This window comes from Melanotaenia boesemani, chromosome 11, assembly GCF_017639745.1.
Source record: "Melanotaenia boesemani isolate fMelBoe1 chromosome 11, fMelBoe1.pri, whole genome shotgun sequence".
NCBI lineage: Eukaryota > Metazoa > Chordata > Actinopteri > Atheriniformes > Melanotaeniidae > Melanotaenia > Melanotaenia boesemani.
Genome location: NC_055692.1, coordinates 13,514,783 through 13,529,391, shown reverse-complemented (window position 1 = coordinate 13,529,391; position 14,609 = coordinate 13,514,783). Strand labels below are relative to the sequence as shown.

Here is a 14,609-nt window from a genome sequence, read left to right as displayed (position 1 = left end):
GGTTGAATACTGATTCTGGTCAAGTATCAGTCCTGGTTCTGTTGGATCTCAGTGCTGCTTTTGATACTGTAGATCACAGAATCCTGTTGCACAGGCTGGAAAACTGGGTTGGACTTTCTGGAGCGGTTCTTAACTGGTTCAGGTCCTATTTAGAAGGCCGGAGTTATTTTGTTATGATCGGCAGCTATGAATCCGAGCGAGTGGCCATTACTTGTGGAGTCCCCCAGGGGTCAGTCCTTGGACCTCTTCTGTTCAACTTGTATATGCTCCCTTTGGGTAAAATATTACAGAACTATAGCATTAGTTATCACAGTTATGCAGATGATACACAACTTTATGTGTCTCTGTCACCAGATGACTGCAGTCCAATAGACTTAATGTGTCAGTGTCTGGAGCAAATAAACAACTGGATGAGGGAAAATTTCCTACAATTAAATGAAGACAAAACTGAGATTATTGGTAGCAAAGAGAAGAGGGTCAGCATTGGCAAACACCTGGAGACTCTGGCTCTTAAAATCACCGACCAAGTTTGTAACCTTGGAGTGTTGATAGACTCAGACCTGACTTTCAGCAGCCACATCAAAGCTGTCACTAAGAAGCTTTTTACCAGCTCAGAAACATCAACAGAATTAAAAGTTTAGTCTCCCAGAAAGACCAAGAGAAACTCATCCATGCATTCATCTCCAGTAGACTGGATTACTGTAATGGTCTTTTAACAGGACTTCCTAAAAAGAGCATTAAACATCTGCAGCTCATCTAGAATGCTGCTGCTAGAGTTTTAACCAGGACTAAGAGATCTGAACACATCACACTAGTTTTGAAATCTTTACACTGTCTTCCAGTCAGTCACAGAATAGATTTTAAAACCCTTCTGCTTGTTTACAAATCCCAGAATGGTTTAGGCCCAGAATACATCTGTGATATGTTCAGAGAATATAAACCTAGCAGAGCTCTTAGATCCAAAGACTCTGGTCAACTAGTCCAGACCAGAGTCCAGACTAAACATGTAGAAGCAGCATTTAGCTGTTATGCTGCAAACAAGTGGAACAAACTGCCAGTGGAGATTAAACTTTCACCAAATGCAGACATTTTTAAATCCAGGGTAAAAACATTTCTTTTCTCATGCGCCTATGCATGAAATCTGCGCTGTAACTTTTTTAACTTATCTTGCTTTTAATCATTTTAATGTAATTTATTTTATTGTGATTATGTGTTGATGCCTTTCACTATTCTAAATATCTGTAATATCTTTGTTTTATGTAAAGCACTTTAATTGTCCTGTACATGAAATGTGCTATACAAATAAACTGCCTTGCCTTGTGTCAACATTAAGCATGTAAATAAAAATCAAAATATTAAGCTGAACAAACTTGAGACAGCTATTCACATTTACTCACACAATTAAGACAACTCGTGAACATAAGTTACCTCAACTTTGAGAGATATTTTAACCTATTTTAAAGACATAAATAGACCTGGTTATCTATCTTCACTTTGTTAAATTTAAGATTCTACTCTGAGTTACCCTCTTCATTAAGGTTCATACAATACCATAACCCCTGAGTTGAGTTTACACACACACACACACACACACACAAATGTTGTAGGTAGTTGCCTTAGTTTTCTTCACTACTTTTTTTAAACAACTTTTAGATATTAGGAAGTGAATTATAAGAAGTCTCTATGCTTGTAAAAATAGTCTTCGGGAACAAGGACAAAGGGTCTGTGGGGAGGATTCATCACTCATTATAACCCAGTCACTGATTTTCAGTCCAGTTCTTGTGTCAATTGACATACCTCAGCCTTTCTCTTTCTCCCTTTCTTTCCTGAAATTTGATCTTTTATGCCTGAAGGAGACCATTTTCATCTGTTATAAATAACTTCTAAGGCCTGCCACTCATTTTGTCAGCTATAGTTTCCTCTTGTGTTTTTGAGCACACAATACACACCAAGCTGAAATATGGCAAATTTGCAGCTACAGATATTGGATCAAAAAAAATTTGACAGTTTGCAATTGAAAAAGATAGATTTATTCTTTGCAAAGTGTCTGTTATCTGTAAACACAACTCTGGTTAAGTTAGGTGTCTTTTCTGTGCTTAAAAGGCATGAGATACCTCATAAAATATTATACCTTAATTAATACCTATATTAAGAAAATCTTTTGGTTAATTATATGTGATAGTTGGTGATTGAAAGTTGACAGTTTGAATACCCTATATGATTCCCTTCATCTTGAACAATGCCAGAAGTAATAAACATCTTATCTTAACTAGAGGGCACATTTTGAAAATAAGAGGTCAAACAAAATGCACCAGTGAGACTCACTGCATAATATATGTTTATCTGAAAAGTCAATGCAAGGGTTATCGTGCCACACAGACACAAGACAGGCAGAATAAATCAAAACATGTAACTGTCAAAATCTGGGAGGTGCTGCATCCGCTTCCAACTGAATCTGAAGGCAAACAGCATTTACACATTACTGGCAGGATGTCAGCTTTCAGTCATTGCGTGCAAAGAAATGTGATGATTAACAATGCACGGCCTTTCATTTATGAAAGCCTACATGTTGGTACATAACCATGAAGGCTGTGCTGGCGGGGGATATCATCAACTTACTGGCACAAAAGCAAATGTGCAGAAGACAACCCATTAAGTAGGTGATGAAATTACAGCAATTATTACGGTCGATTTATCAGTTGCAGTTGTCCGTGTTTGTTAAAATTACGTTTCTTTCTCTCTCAGATTCACACAAACTCACCCTAGCAGATAATAAAGACATGAGAACAAACAACAGAAGCCTTTTTGACTGTGAAACATTCTGTATTTTCCTTTTATTTTCAATGTATATAATATTTCTACTACACAAGAGAAATTTAGTCAAAGCATTGAAACTCAGCTGTTTTTCATCGTATCAGAAGCAATGTCGATCTTTGACTTATTTACATAGTTTTTTTTCACATATTTGAACTGGAGCTCTAAATTGTTTACAGTATGTGCATTAGTATATACATTTTAAAAGTGGGAACAAACATGAAATCTACTGTTGCTGTTATGAATTTTCTCGTTTGGGATTTGTATATAAGTTGCTTATGGCATGACAAGTTGAAGACATTTTAAACCGAGGCAGGACTGGCACAGAAGAACGCTGAAGACAGAACAAAGTTTGACTTGGTTCAGAGTTCAGAACGTGAGGCTTAATCTCTGGTGCAGCAGACGGAGACCTCCACACTCACAGTATCAGTACTCATTCTGTCCTCTGCTGGCCACATGAAGGAGACGCAGCAGCAGCTCTGTGGGAGAGCTCCTCGCAGATCCACGGTCTGGATTTGTGGCTTCTGTCTCTTCGAGGCAGTCGGAGTCCACCGTGCAGCTCTCTGTGGAGGAAGAGAGAAAAGGGACATGGATTAGATCATGCAATATTCTACATATTACTTTACCAAACATGGCAAATTAGAAGAAAAAGTTTACCAGAGTTGCAGCAAAGTCCTGAAGCAGCACAGCGTCCTCCCTCTGATCCACAGGGTCTCCATCCTGCCTGGCAGGGGGTGAGCAGGTAGTTTTCCTCCAGACAGCGAGCTGACTCTGGGGAACCCAGAAGGCAGCCCAGGCCTTCCCCACAGCAGATACTGGGGCCAAAGCAGTGGCCCCTATCTCCTGGGCCACAGGACATGCACTAAAATAGGGTAGATGTGAGCATCAATCAGGTTGAACAATTTTAATTTATATTGGAAACACTATTCTGACATATAGGATACATTCACTTTTCTACACACTTGCAATTGTCCCAGTGCAAGCAAAAGTTCAGTTCAGGGTATACGAGCCAATACATTTCCATATTCAACAGAGTGTTAGACAGTCGGCTTACTTCCTTTGGAAAGAACATAACCTGCCTTTCTTTGCCTCTCGCTCGCCCAAGTTATTAGGCAAAGGCATAATTAATAATTCTTTCTTCTCCTTTTCCCTGATTTGCAGAAGATTTAAAGAATTTTGCAAATACTGCTGGCAGCTAAACAGGCCACTAGGCTCTGATATGTGACTGTTTATGATGTGTTTATCCTTATGCTATGCAGGATACTTAAAAAACAAACAACAAAAAAAGAAGTATAAAATGATCAATACACACTTTTCTGCACAGCCCTACACTGCTGTGTCTGGGCCTGAAAAAATAAATGAACAAGCTGGTACAAGATGAAGAATTTTGTTGAAATTAATTTATCTTTGTATACATTTCTGGTGTGTGATGTGAACAACCTGTACCAGAAAACCTGATAAATAAATAAAAAGAAAAAGAGATCAATGCACTATAACATTGACTATTTTAACATAACCAAACTCAAGCCAATGGATTACCTCATGTTAAAACTGATCTCTTAAAACCAAACGTTGCCACTAAAATTCCTTTTCTCAATATTTCCTTATTTCACTTAATTAATTAAATGATTAATTAATGTTAGCATAGAATCAATAATGCTGATAAATTGTCAATTTAAAGATCTATAAAGTAATAAAACTATAATTAAAAAACCGTGGAAGTAAACCTCTAAGCAGAAAGCAAACAAGATAATAGTCCTCACCTGTCTGATCCCAGCCTCCGACAGCGCTCGTTTCCCCCCTCTGGGGCAATTCTGGATGTAGCACGCGGAGGAGAGCGCGAGGAGTCCCAGGACACACAGGGGGAACAGGGAGTGATGCATCGCTGCTGTTTCTGTGTCTGTAAGCCCACCGCCAGTGTGGTTTGTCTGACCGATACCCCTGATCATACTTCACTTATAAACACTCGGACACTGTCTGACACAGCGACTGATATCTGACGTCACTCTGGTACTGTTTGTGCTCCCCGCAAATACGTGCACGCGCGACCGAAGGCCACTGCCGTGTGCGCGAGAGGTCGCAGCAGGTATGCCTCTGCATAGGATGCGTGCCATCTAAATAATCTACTCAAAAAAACAGCAGTGACTGCTGAAGATGCGACGTCTGTATTCAGCGCTGCTTATTTCTAATAACCATTCTGAACCATTTCCGTTGTGGATGACACAATAAATCTGGCATGACGCGAACGACTAATTGGGGTTTGAGAACAACTAATTATATTTACCGCAGTAAGCACAATGATGAAGAACATTTCATGGTGATCATGCACATTTAGCCGTCAAATTAATTAATCACCACACTGTAGATATTTTTTTAGTTTTGTCACATGTAGACAACTGTGGTGGCATCATGACGACCTCAGGGTCATGCAGATTATCTCCATGACTTATATTCAACTTTTGATCAACATAACAACATTAACATTTCAAATAAACATATTTTCAGCTAATTATTCTAATCATCTTCCAGCTGCATGCTTTGATTTGTATCTCTCCCATTAGCTGTTGTGATGCTGATTAACAAACTAAATGGCAAATGGCAAAACTGAGCATCAGCAGGTTCAAATGTGAGAGTCCTTCATTAAGCATTAACCCTCAATATCATGAAACATAAAGATGTGTAAAAATTACTTTCTAAACAGAAAAAAGTTCCGATTCTTGTAATAAACTGAAATAAAGGTAATGCAATTAAAATAAAATGTGTGATGTGTAATAAGTTAATTTAACAAATAGGCTACAGTAGAAAAAAATTGCCTGATTTAACCTTATTCATAGAGATTTTTTCCATCTCAAGAAGTGATGCTGATGTCTTCATTTCACAAGCAGAACTGCTGAATCCAGTCTCACTGAGCGGATACAGGATCATGACCTTGGTTAAGCTAAATGTTGTCACGGTAACCAACATAGAAATTATGACATTTATTATTGTGAAGACATATACTGCATCCCTGGCTTCTCTCTGTTTACCCCTTTTGTACAAAACAGCTCATTCTTACAAAAGTAGCTATTATGAGGTGTTACAATAGATATAAAACTAATTTATGAATATTAACTGAAGGGATATTTGTGTGTGTCTACTTAGGAAACAAAACTTCTTAAAAGATCTGGTGAAAGATAATAGTCAACATTTTAATGAAAGCTATTCTACTTTAAATGCTATATTCCCACAGAACATCTGTTAAAGTACATGATGTGCAAGTTCCAAAAAGCTGCCTGCACAAACCCTAGAGAACAAAATGAGCAAAAGACCAGACCTAAGGACAGGGTGAATGCGTCTTTCTTCACAATGACCACGCAGCCTTGTGTCAACTTTATTTCCAGTGAAGTTCTTCTAGTTTCAAGCTCAGTGTTGCTGTGCTTCAGCGTATTCTTTGTACATCCTCACATCTATATTTCCACCATCTGTACAAAGATTGCAGAACCAAGGCTGCAATTAAACTACTGATGAGAAAGCTAAGAAAAGGAGAGGGGGTGGAAGAGAACAGAATAAGATTTTATATATGCACATGTAGTTTTATTTACACTCCATTTAAAATATTTGTGCCTTCAGCGATGTCTCTTCTTCCTCTAGGGTTCAAAAGATGAATTGATTTTCTGATGCTGCAAGCAAAGAGAAGTTTATAGGAGCTTAATTCAGCAACAGACTTAGCGCAAGTGAAAAAGAAACAATGCTATATTAAATTATTGAACAAAAAAGACAATATGGCAAGTGTTTACTTTAAACAGGTGTAATATGATCCAACAAATAAGACAATAAGCAGTCTGATAAGTGAAGATGTGGTGTTTATTCAAAAGGAGGGATGGAGGTAGTATTTAACAAAGTCAGTGACAAAGTGGTAAGGACCTGAACTTTCAGCTCTAAAAGTTTTTTATTTTTCATTTTGGTCCTATAAAACATTTGAAGTGAAATCAATTTTTGCTCTGAATGTGTCACTTAGCTTATGATGTAATCTATCAGTGATGCACACGTATGATGTGAGCACGTGCGGTAGGGGTTTGGCAGGCTGGACACAGGACAGAACTGGATGTTGATGTAGCGGCGGATCTTGGTTGCTCTGATTCTTTCTGCAGGCAGGGACGGCACAGCAAGTGACCGCAGCTCAGACGGTAAATGGAAGGTGCTGCTGTTGAGTAAACAGAGACTGAACGGGAACATGCAGAGCACACCTTTTCACCTGGTAAGAAAATAAGGGGAAATAAAAAAGTAATTGACTGTAAAAAACAGGGAAGCAATGTTAAATACTTTAGTACATTTATATGGTAATACATTTACTGTACAATGCAGAACTTAAAACAGCTCAATATTTTATTTCTCAGCCTCTGCCGATACTAAAAATATTAAATAAAATTCATTAAAGAAGGAATACATTGCGTCTATATTAGAAATAACTGAATTTGCCCTCATGTTTGACGATATATCTAAAACAAGTATTGTTTGGTTAAAAGTGGTTCCCAACCTATTTTCCTTGGGGACCCCTTCACGCATATACTAAAAAGCCATGGACCCCTTGCCCAACCCCCGTGCTGACGTTATGCTTGGTTTTATGCTTTCACAAGTGAGATTCTCACCATAAATAATGCATTCTGTCTGAGTCCTGTCCTTCGATAAAACCAGAGTTAAATTGACAACCTATAGTCTTACTTTTGTTTCTTAAAATAGGGACAATGTGTGGACATTAATCACAACGACTCTGAATATTTAAAGCCTTGGAGACCCCCTGTACTCTTTGGGGGACCCCCTTGGTCATCATGCTTAAAAAGGTAAAAGCACATCCATGTCACATCTGGTCACAGCAGGTTCAGCAGGTCTTACCTGCAGATGTGCTTGGAAAGCCTGAACTCTTGCTCTGCTCTGTGGTGTCCTGTGGGTCGGAGTTAGAAATACCCTTCTTTTGGTCGGGCAATTTTGAAGTGAAGGATGGTCGGCCCTTCAGGGCAGAGAAGAGAGCCTCATCCAGACTAGCTGACAAACGCTTCTCGTGAGTGCTGCAGCTGGAGGCTGACAATGTGCAATGACAGAGCAAATGTAAAGAAAGAACAGCAGTCAACAAGACAAATGATGAACATGACATATTTGGTTTACAGTCCTTTCTCAATGTATGGTACAGCCAGACTTGATCACACTAGGTTTTTTTTGTTTCCAATATTGGCAAATAGAATCTCATTTTCTAGTCATATTTACATGACAATAGAAAAAAAAAATACACATCATCCCAAAAGATCTTTTAGTCCGTGCAGGAAGAAACTGTTTGCAAGTATGCACACAGTTTAGATTTTGTGGAGAATCTGTGCAAAACACAACAAAATGATATGAAATCTGTGCTTTCAAATAGCATTTCCATATGCCTGGGTAACCACTCCAAGGCATTTATAAACATTTACAAGGAACTGATTCCACCTACGTTATACTCACCAGAAACTGAATCATTTCTTGGTCTTTTTGTTTGAGGAAGCTGTTGCTTTTGACATGTAGATTCTTCTGTCGTCTCTTTGGAAATTTCTTTTAGATCTCGTTTCTTTCTCCTGTCCATCCCTGATTTACTCTTCGTACAGAGAGGAAGAACATTAGATGCAAAATTCTGATTATTTGATGATAGACCTGATCCAGAATCTTCTATTTGTGCAGAAGTCCTTGCATCTCTATTGTCAGCACTGAACTGAATGTTTAATGAATTTTTTATAAGACATGGGGAATTCTGGGACTGTCCATGCACATTTGAGGCTACAAGTCTTGACGCTTGTGGATTCGCTCCTTGGTCTTGTCTTCCGACCATCCCGTCTCTCCTCATCATCCCTTTCTGCAAGAGGAAGTGGTCAATGCGGCTTTTTAGTTGGGGGTTGGGAAGTGGCTGGGAGGTTGATGAGAATAAGACGCCAGTGAAAGGGTCGTTTGGTGGTCGACCCCAAGAAGCTTCCCTCTTCTGATACTCGTCCAGGGTAGTGTTATCCACAGACACACCACCGGGAAGCAACATAGGCAGCGTCATCACTTCCTGTGTTATCGGATCAAGGAATTCTTCCGGGATGGAAACACTGCCAGAGTCAAACATAAAATCAAACAAATGTTTATCAATACTGAATTATCTGACAACCAATTTAATTAGCAATAAAAAAAACTAAAGAGGAGGGAGGAAACACATGGATACAACAACTTGACTAGTGTTGCAGCTTGAGACACAGCAAAACCCGATACTAAATTAATAAACATTGCTTTATAAATACTTCACCTTGAAAGTGTTTGCAGTGGTTGTGTGGTTTGTCGGACAGAAGGGGAAGAGAACACAGGTCGCATCAGCCGTCTTTCACTGTCCTCATGGATTCTTTTAATCCTCTCCACTTCTTCTGCAGGGCAGCAGCGAGCAGGCTGTCCCCACACAGTCAGCGCTTTCAGTCCTAGAGAAGATGCTGCCCCGCCAAACGGTACCGTCACACGGAGCTGTGTCACAGCACCCAGCGAGAGCAACCCCCGACTCCACAGATCCTCCTGCCGACAGTCTGCAGGCTGCGGAGGGGGAGGGGAAAGAAACGGCGCCCGAGGTCGAAAGTTTGAGTGTCTGAAACAAAGTTGGGTTTCTTCCTTAATTTCACAGCGAGCTACCAGCTTAAATTCTGGCTCAGAGTTTTTGGATTCAGTGTTTGTTTGACATTTGAACATGTGGCATTTTTGTTGATCATCAAGTAAAACCTCTTCACCCCACTGCTGGGCCTGAAGACTCCAATGGTGGCCATTACTCTGCTGAGATTTACAACCATCCTTTGGGTGTTTCACTCTGCTCTTTTCATTCTGGTCCTTGGTCTTCATCTGGTTCTTTTGCTCAGTCTGTTTGTGGTTTGTAGTAGTCCAGAAATCAGAGCTGGTGCTGATCTCCAGTCTTTTACAGGCCTGCCCTTTGTCCATTCCCCAGGGCCACAGCTCCACATCAATCCTGCAAAGCTCCACTTGGAAGCCAAACTTTAATGTCACCTGAGAGAAACAATAAGTACAAAAGTAATTATAAGGATCAACATGTCAAGTTTTCATTGGTCCTCCACATTGTCAATACAAACATCATTTAGACATTGATACTGTTAAAAAGACCTACTGCATTCTCTTTTAAGATTACTCATATCCCACTTTGATCACCATAAGATGGACAGCATGGAGCTGAACTGTGTTTTTGCATTGAGTTGCTAACTAGTTTGTGAAATACATCCTGTAAGGTTAATTAAAAATGACCCCATAATTTTCTGTTTTCAGTTAATATGACAGTATCACTGCCCTTGACAACCACATTGCCACTCATATTTATAACATAGTGTTTACCATCACGCCTACCTTTAATTTGTCAATATATTCAGTAATGTAAGACAACAGTAAAATACAGCTGACAAAACTGAAGTGGCTGATGATGTCTCATTGTATGTTTAGTTGATACCAGAGATCTTTTACACTCTAAGATGGTTATTTACTTGTAGTTTTAATGACAGCTGGCTTTTGGTGTCACTCAGTGGGTGCTAGACTTAAAGTAGATTTAGATCCATGAGGTAACTGGTAAATGGGCTTAAAAGTAAAGGTTTGACATGTTTAAAGGTTTATCACCTTTTATCAAGGTGTATCAAACTGTTTTTATGAATGCATTTAACAGAACATAAAATAAAACCAACACTAACCAAGTGTACAGAGCACACTGCTATAGATGTCTGACTAAAAATTAATAGGTTACATGTAAGTGACACTAAAAAGTTGAGTTGTATTAGCTTTTCTTTATCTAAATAGTCAACAAACCAATACAGATCATACAGCACTGATTTTTGGTTCTATTTTATTTCTACATATTCTTTACTTTTCTACTATAGAACTAGTAGACATTTTAGATTAATGTTTATTATTCTTAAATTAAAAAAAATGTGTTGAAGAAAACAACCTTCTGTGCACCAGTACAATGTTAAAGCTTTGTCAAATGAGTTAACAATCCACACAGAAAAGATCTTTTATCATTGCAGCTCAAATATTCACTAAGTCTCAAAAAACACATACTGAGCTTTAATAAAAACCCTCTACCGAAAATAGTGCATATTACCTGCAGAGGAGGACGTAGGAAGTATTCCAACTTGAAGCCTCGCCTCCGCAGCACTGGGTCTGCCGACACAAGGTTTGTGACGTCATAGCCATCTGCACACAGCTGAACATGAAAAATATATATTAATTAAATCTATGTGACTAAATGTGAAAAGACTGTATATATCTGCTGCTATTAAAGATTGAAATTAAAAGCTACTAAATAGAAGCTTGTGTTAAAGTAATTTTTACAGACATTTTTAGTAAGTGATAAACATACCTACTAACACTGACATACAACATTCAGCACTGACATCTTACATATTTTCAAATATGAGCAAAAACATAATGCTAAAGGTAAATTTCTTTACTGTTCAACGCTTCACAGTACTCATTTTTGGATATATTTTATTTCTATTTAGTCTTTATTTTCCTCCATAGAACTGGTGGACATCTTATAATAATGATTATTATTCTTAAATTTAAAATATGCTCAAAAAAAACATACATCTGTGTACCATTACATTGTTATATGTTACATGTATAAAAAATAAGAGAAAGAGAAAAAAGAAAAAGAATCTATCTAATTTTCTTGTAAATTCTCTTAAGAAGTACATATATGTCATATCCTGAGTGCAGAGAAAAGACAGCCAAGATAAGATAACAGATTATGATAACAATGAACAAGGACGTTTGTGATTCAGCCTCCCACACACCACTTTATCCCCTTGCTTCTTTATTTTCACATCACTGTCCTCCACATTCCTCCAATGCTATTTCACAGCTGTGTTTCTTTCTGCTAATCTAAAAACATACTGGACATATTCTGTAAGGTTTTATAAGAAAAACTGGGTGAATGGTCCTCTGAAAAGACCCGACTCATGTGGTGGGCTGAGTATTTAGCTTGTTTTCTCATGACAACAATTGTTCCCAATTTAAGTGATCTAATTGTTGTGTGTAAAAATAGCTGGATAGAAGTACATTAACACAATTAAGTCTACAAAATGTGTAACACCTTGTTGCAGTGAGCCGTTGTGTAAAAGTGTGGCAGACAGAGATTCACAACCATATTCTCCACCCTGCAAAGACACAAATCAGTGTTAGAGCTGTATAAGACATTCCTTTATGTCACATAGTAGAAGCTTACAGGTCAAGGCAAAGTGACATTTTCAGTGAATACAATAATAGTAGTTATTATGTACTTTTACCTTAAAACAACTTTGAATAGACTTACTCATCAATTCACCTTTCAGTGCCTGATTTAAGGGTGACAGTATCATTGTTCAGTAAATTATAATAGTGATGAAAAAAGACAATGCATACTTAATCGCGTTTGATATTAAGATATGTGACTGATTAAAAATGAATAAAGAAACTAATATATCCAGAGAGCATGGTCAGTTCTGTAGTAATTTATTTATTTTTGTCCTTTAATTAAACAACTATCTGAGAAAATGTGTGTGCAGATACTCATCCTTCTTATCCAGCAGTGAGTGAGTGAGTCAGAGAAAGAAAGAAAGAAAGAAAGAAAGAAAGAAAGAAAGAAAGAAAGAAAGAAAGAAAGAAAGAAAGAAAGAAAACTCACGAATGGTACTCTCGTAGCTAAACCCTTAATACTATTTCGACGGTACTAGTTAAATATCTACTTGTATTTTCCTTTACAAAGCTAAGTAGTATTCATTATGCTAGCTGTAATAAACAATTGCTATACTGAATAAAGATTTTTGTAATAGCTAATAGCAGCTAACAGTCTGATGCTAGCTGGTAAGATGAACGGCGAGTCAGGTTAAAAATCTAAAATATAAATATATAATGGTAGCATTCTCTTCGCACAATGTATAATTTTTAAGAAGATTTTTTTCTGTGGTTAGTTGTTATTGTACTCGCCTGTTTAGCTTCCTCTACTAAACAGTGTTCGAAACAGCTAATAGTAACTAGCATAACAAACGGCAAGCCTAAGGAAGCCGAGAAGCGTCATTTGTCAAACATGTATTAGCGAAATTCACCAACTCTCAATGGGTGCAACATATATAATGTTATTGACTGTCACTTCCTGGCCCAAGAAAAAAACAAGAAGCCGCCTGGATTTAACTAAGCAAATAGATAGGCGCCTCCTATTGGATAATTACTGAATGGGCGATTATTTTATGTTTTTAACCTCAACTGATGCAATGAGAAATTTCTCATTTCAACCATGTCGAAAGACACATTCCGTGGTCGTGGAAAAGATGTTAGTCAGTTTCAGAAGGGTTAAATCACTGCGGACTGCATCGAGTGCAAAAACATCCAAGGAGATTGGATAAACTACTAAAACTGCGTTAAAAACGATTCACCGCATTACTAAAACTAGAAGGATAGTGGGAGGAAGAAATAGTCGGAAAATAATCCTGAATGATCGTGATCACTTTTGGTGAAATCAAATCGAAGAAAAACAACTGTACAAGGGCTATGTTTAATAATGAAAGAATGAACACTTCCACACGCACAATGTAAAGGAAACTCAAGGGATGGATATTTTCTTCCTTGATGTCACAGTTATATTCCAAGACGATGTCAGGATTCATTGCTCATTATAAAATAGCATTTACTTTGTTATAAAAAAAGCCCAGCTGAATGCAACAGATTGAAGGACACCTCAGTAGGATGAATGGTGTTGTGAGGGATAAAACTACCTTTGCTTGATGATTCAAGAATGTCTGTGTTTTTGTGTCTGTGTGTCTAGGTAATGTACTTTTGTGGAATCTACCTACTGGGCATTGAATAGAGGTTGTACTTACTCTGGGGTTACTATAATTTTTTTAAGAGATCATTATCCTCTATCGATCCCTTCCAGAAATCCAAATAAGTCATTTTTTCTGTTCAGACTTTTGTTGCCACAATCGAATCTTCAGTCTTTGTCACAGAAAAAGACAGGTCATCTTGCAAAAAGTGCTGAATTATTCACATATCTTTATTTTTCTGCTGAATTTTAACAAATGGGTGGTTTTAATCAAGCGAGAACAGTACTAATAACATAAATGCAAACAATAACTTTGAACATGTATAAAATTAGAGCATTTCATTCTCTTAACAATGCAATACTATAACTACATCACCTACATCAAAAGGAACATCATTTTTGGACAAGATTGCTATGATTGCACCATTATGGTCAGCCAGTAGGCTATCTACACAGTTAAAAAAACACATAAAGGAAAGCTTGAATGGCACATATTTTCTCTCTTAGTTTACCATAATATAATAACAGTAATAAAGATGATAATACTATGTAATACCTTAGAGATAAGTTAATATTCTTGAGCAACATTTTTTTTTATGCTGGCATTAAGAACACATATAAAAGCCATGATATTCACATCTGAGTCTACTGTACATCATAACTTGTCTGTAGAACACTGTAGTGCAGTTGGCCTGAAAGCTTTCCTTTAAGAAGGCAAACTCTCCATTTCATTATATTTTTTGAAACTTCCATTTCCCCTGTTTTGTCTAAATGAACTATACAGAAGAAAGTAAGAGTTTTCCAAGATATACACACACACCCTCAGTTGAAAATGTCAGTCCCACAAGTTTGATGTACATTTTACTGTACTTAAAGAAAACCCCTTTTGTCTTAATATATCTCCATTTGTATTGCCACTAGTCCCTCTATCCTCAATCTCATAAGCTGAAGCTTTTCATATGTATACACACACATGCAT

General features: G+C 37.6%; 2 protein-coding genes across 3 annotated transcripts; both read right to left on the bottom strand.

Moving 5' to 3' along the window:
- Positions 1-3,061: 3,061 nt before the first annotated feature.
- On the bottom strand, positions 3,062-4,778 carry LOC121648353 (arginine vasopressin). Its single transcript, XM_041998388.1, has 3 exons — positions 4,578-4,778; positions 3,472-3,676; positions 3,062-3,377 (listed from the first exon to the last, which is right to left on the bottom strand). The coding sequence occupies exons 1-3, from the start codon at positions 4,761-4,763 to the stop codon at positions 3,241-3,243; spliced, it is 528 nt and encodes a 175-aa protein (XP_041854322.1). The 5' UTR covers positions 4,764-4,778; the 3' UTR covers positions 3,062-3,240.
- Positions 4,779-6,645: 1,867 nt separating this feature from the next.
- Positions 6,646-12,909, bottom strand: ubox5 (U-box domain containing 5). 2 transcript variants are annotated; one of them, XM_042000493.1, is made up of 7 exons: positions 12,799-12,909; positions 11,927-11,990; positions 10,934-11,035; positions 9,101-9,837; positions 8,287-8,906; positions 7,687-7,872; positions 6,646-7,048 (listed from the first exon to the last, which is right to left on the bottom strand). In XM_042000493.1, the coding sequence occupies exons 2-7, from the start codon at positions 11,978-11,980 to the stop codon at positions 6,828-6,830; spliced, it is 1,920 nt and encodes a 639-aa protein (XP_041856427.1). In that variant the 5' UTR covers positions 11,981-11,990; positions 12,799-12,909; the 3' UTR covers positions 6,646-6,827. The 2 variants fall into 2 exon arrangements, with proteins under 2 accessions (XP_041856427.1, XP_041856428.1); XM_042000494.1 differs by lacking the exons at positions 6,646-7,048; positions 7,687-7,872 and adding an exon at positions 7,879-8,159.
- Positions 12,910-14,609: the final 1,700 nt, after the last annotated feature.

Bases quoted from the DNA above. Each gene is read 5' to 3' on its own strand.
- LOC121648353 (XM_041998388.1), bottom strand. From the start codon at position 4,763: ATGATCAGGGGTATCGGTCAGACAAACCACACTGGCGGTGGGCTTACA. The intron at 3,677-4,577 runs GTGAGGACTATT...ACCCTATTTTAG, and splicing joins CGGAGGCTGGGATCAGACAG to TGCATGTCCTGTGGCCCAGG. The intron at 3,378-3,471 runs GTAAACTTTTTC...CTTCCTCCACAG, and splicing joins AGGACTTTGCTGCAACTCTG to AGAGCTGCACGGTGGACTCC.
- ubox5 (XM_042000493.1), bottom strand. From the start codon at position 11,980: ATGGTTGTGAATCTCTGTCTGCCACACTTTTACACAACGGCTCACTGC. The intron at 8,907-9,100 runs GTGAAGTATTTA...TGACTCTGGCAG, and splicing joins CCACTGCAAACACTTTCAAG to TGTTTCCATCCCGGAAGAAT. The intron at 7,873-8,286 runs GTGAGTATAACG...GCACATTGTCAG, and splicing joins AAGAAATGATTCAGTTTCTG to CCTCCAGCTGCAGCACTCAC.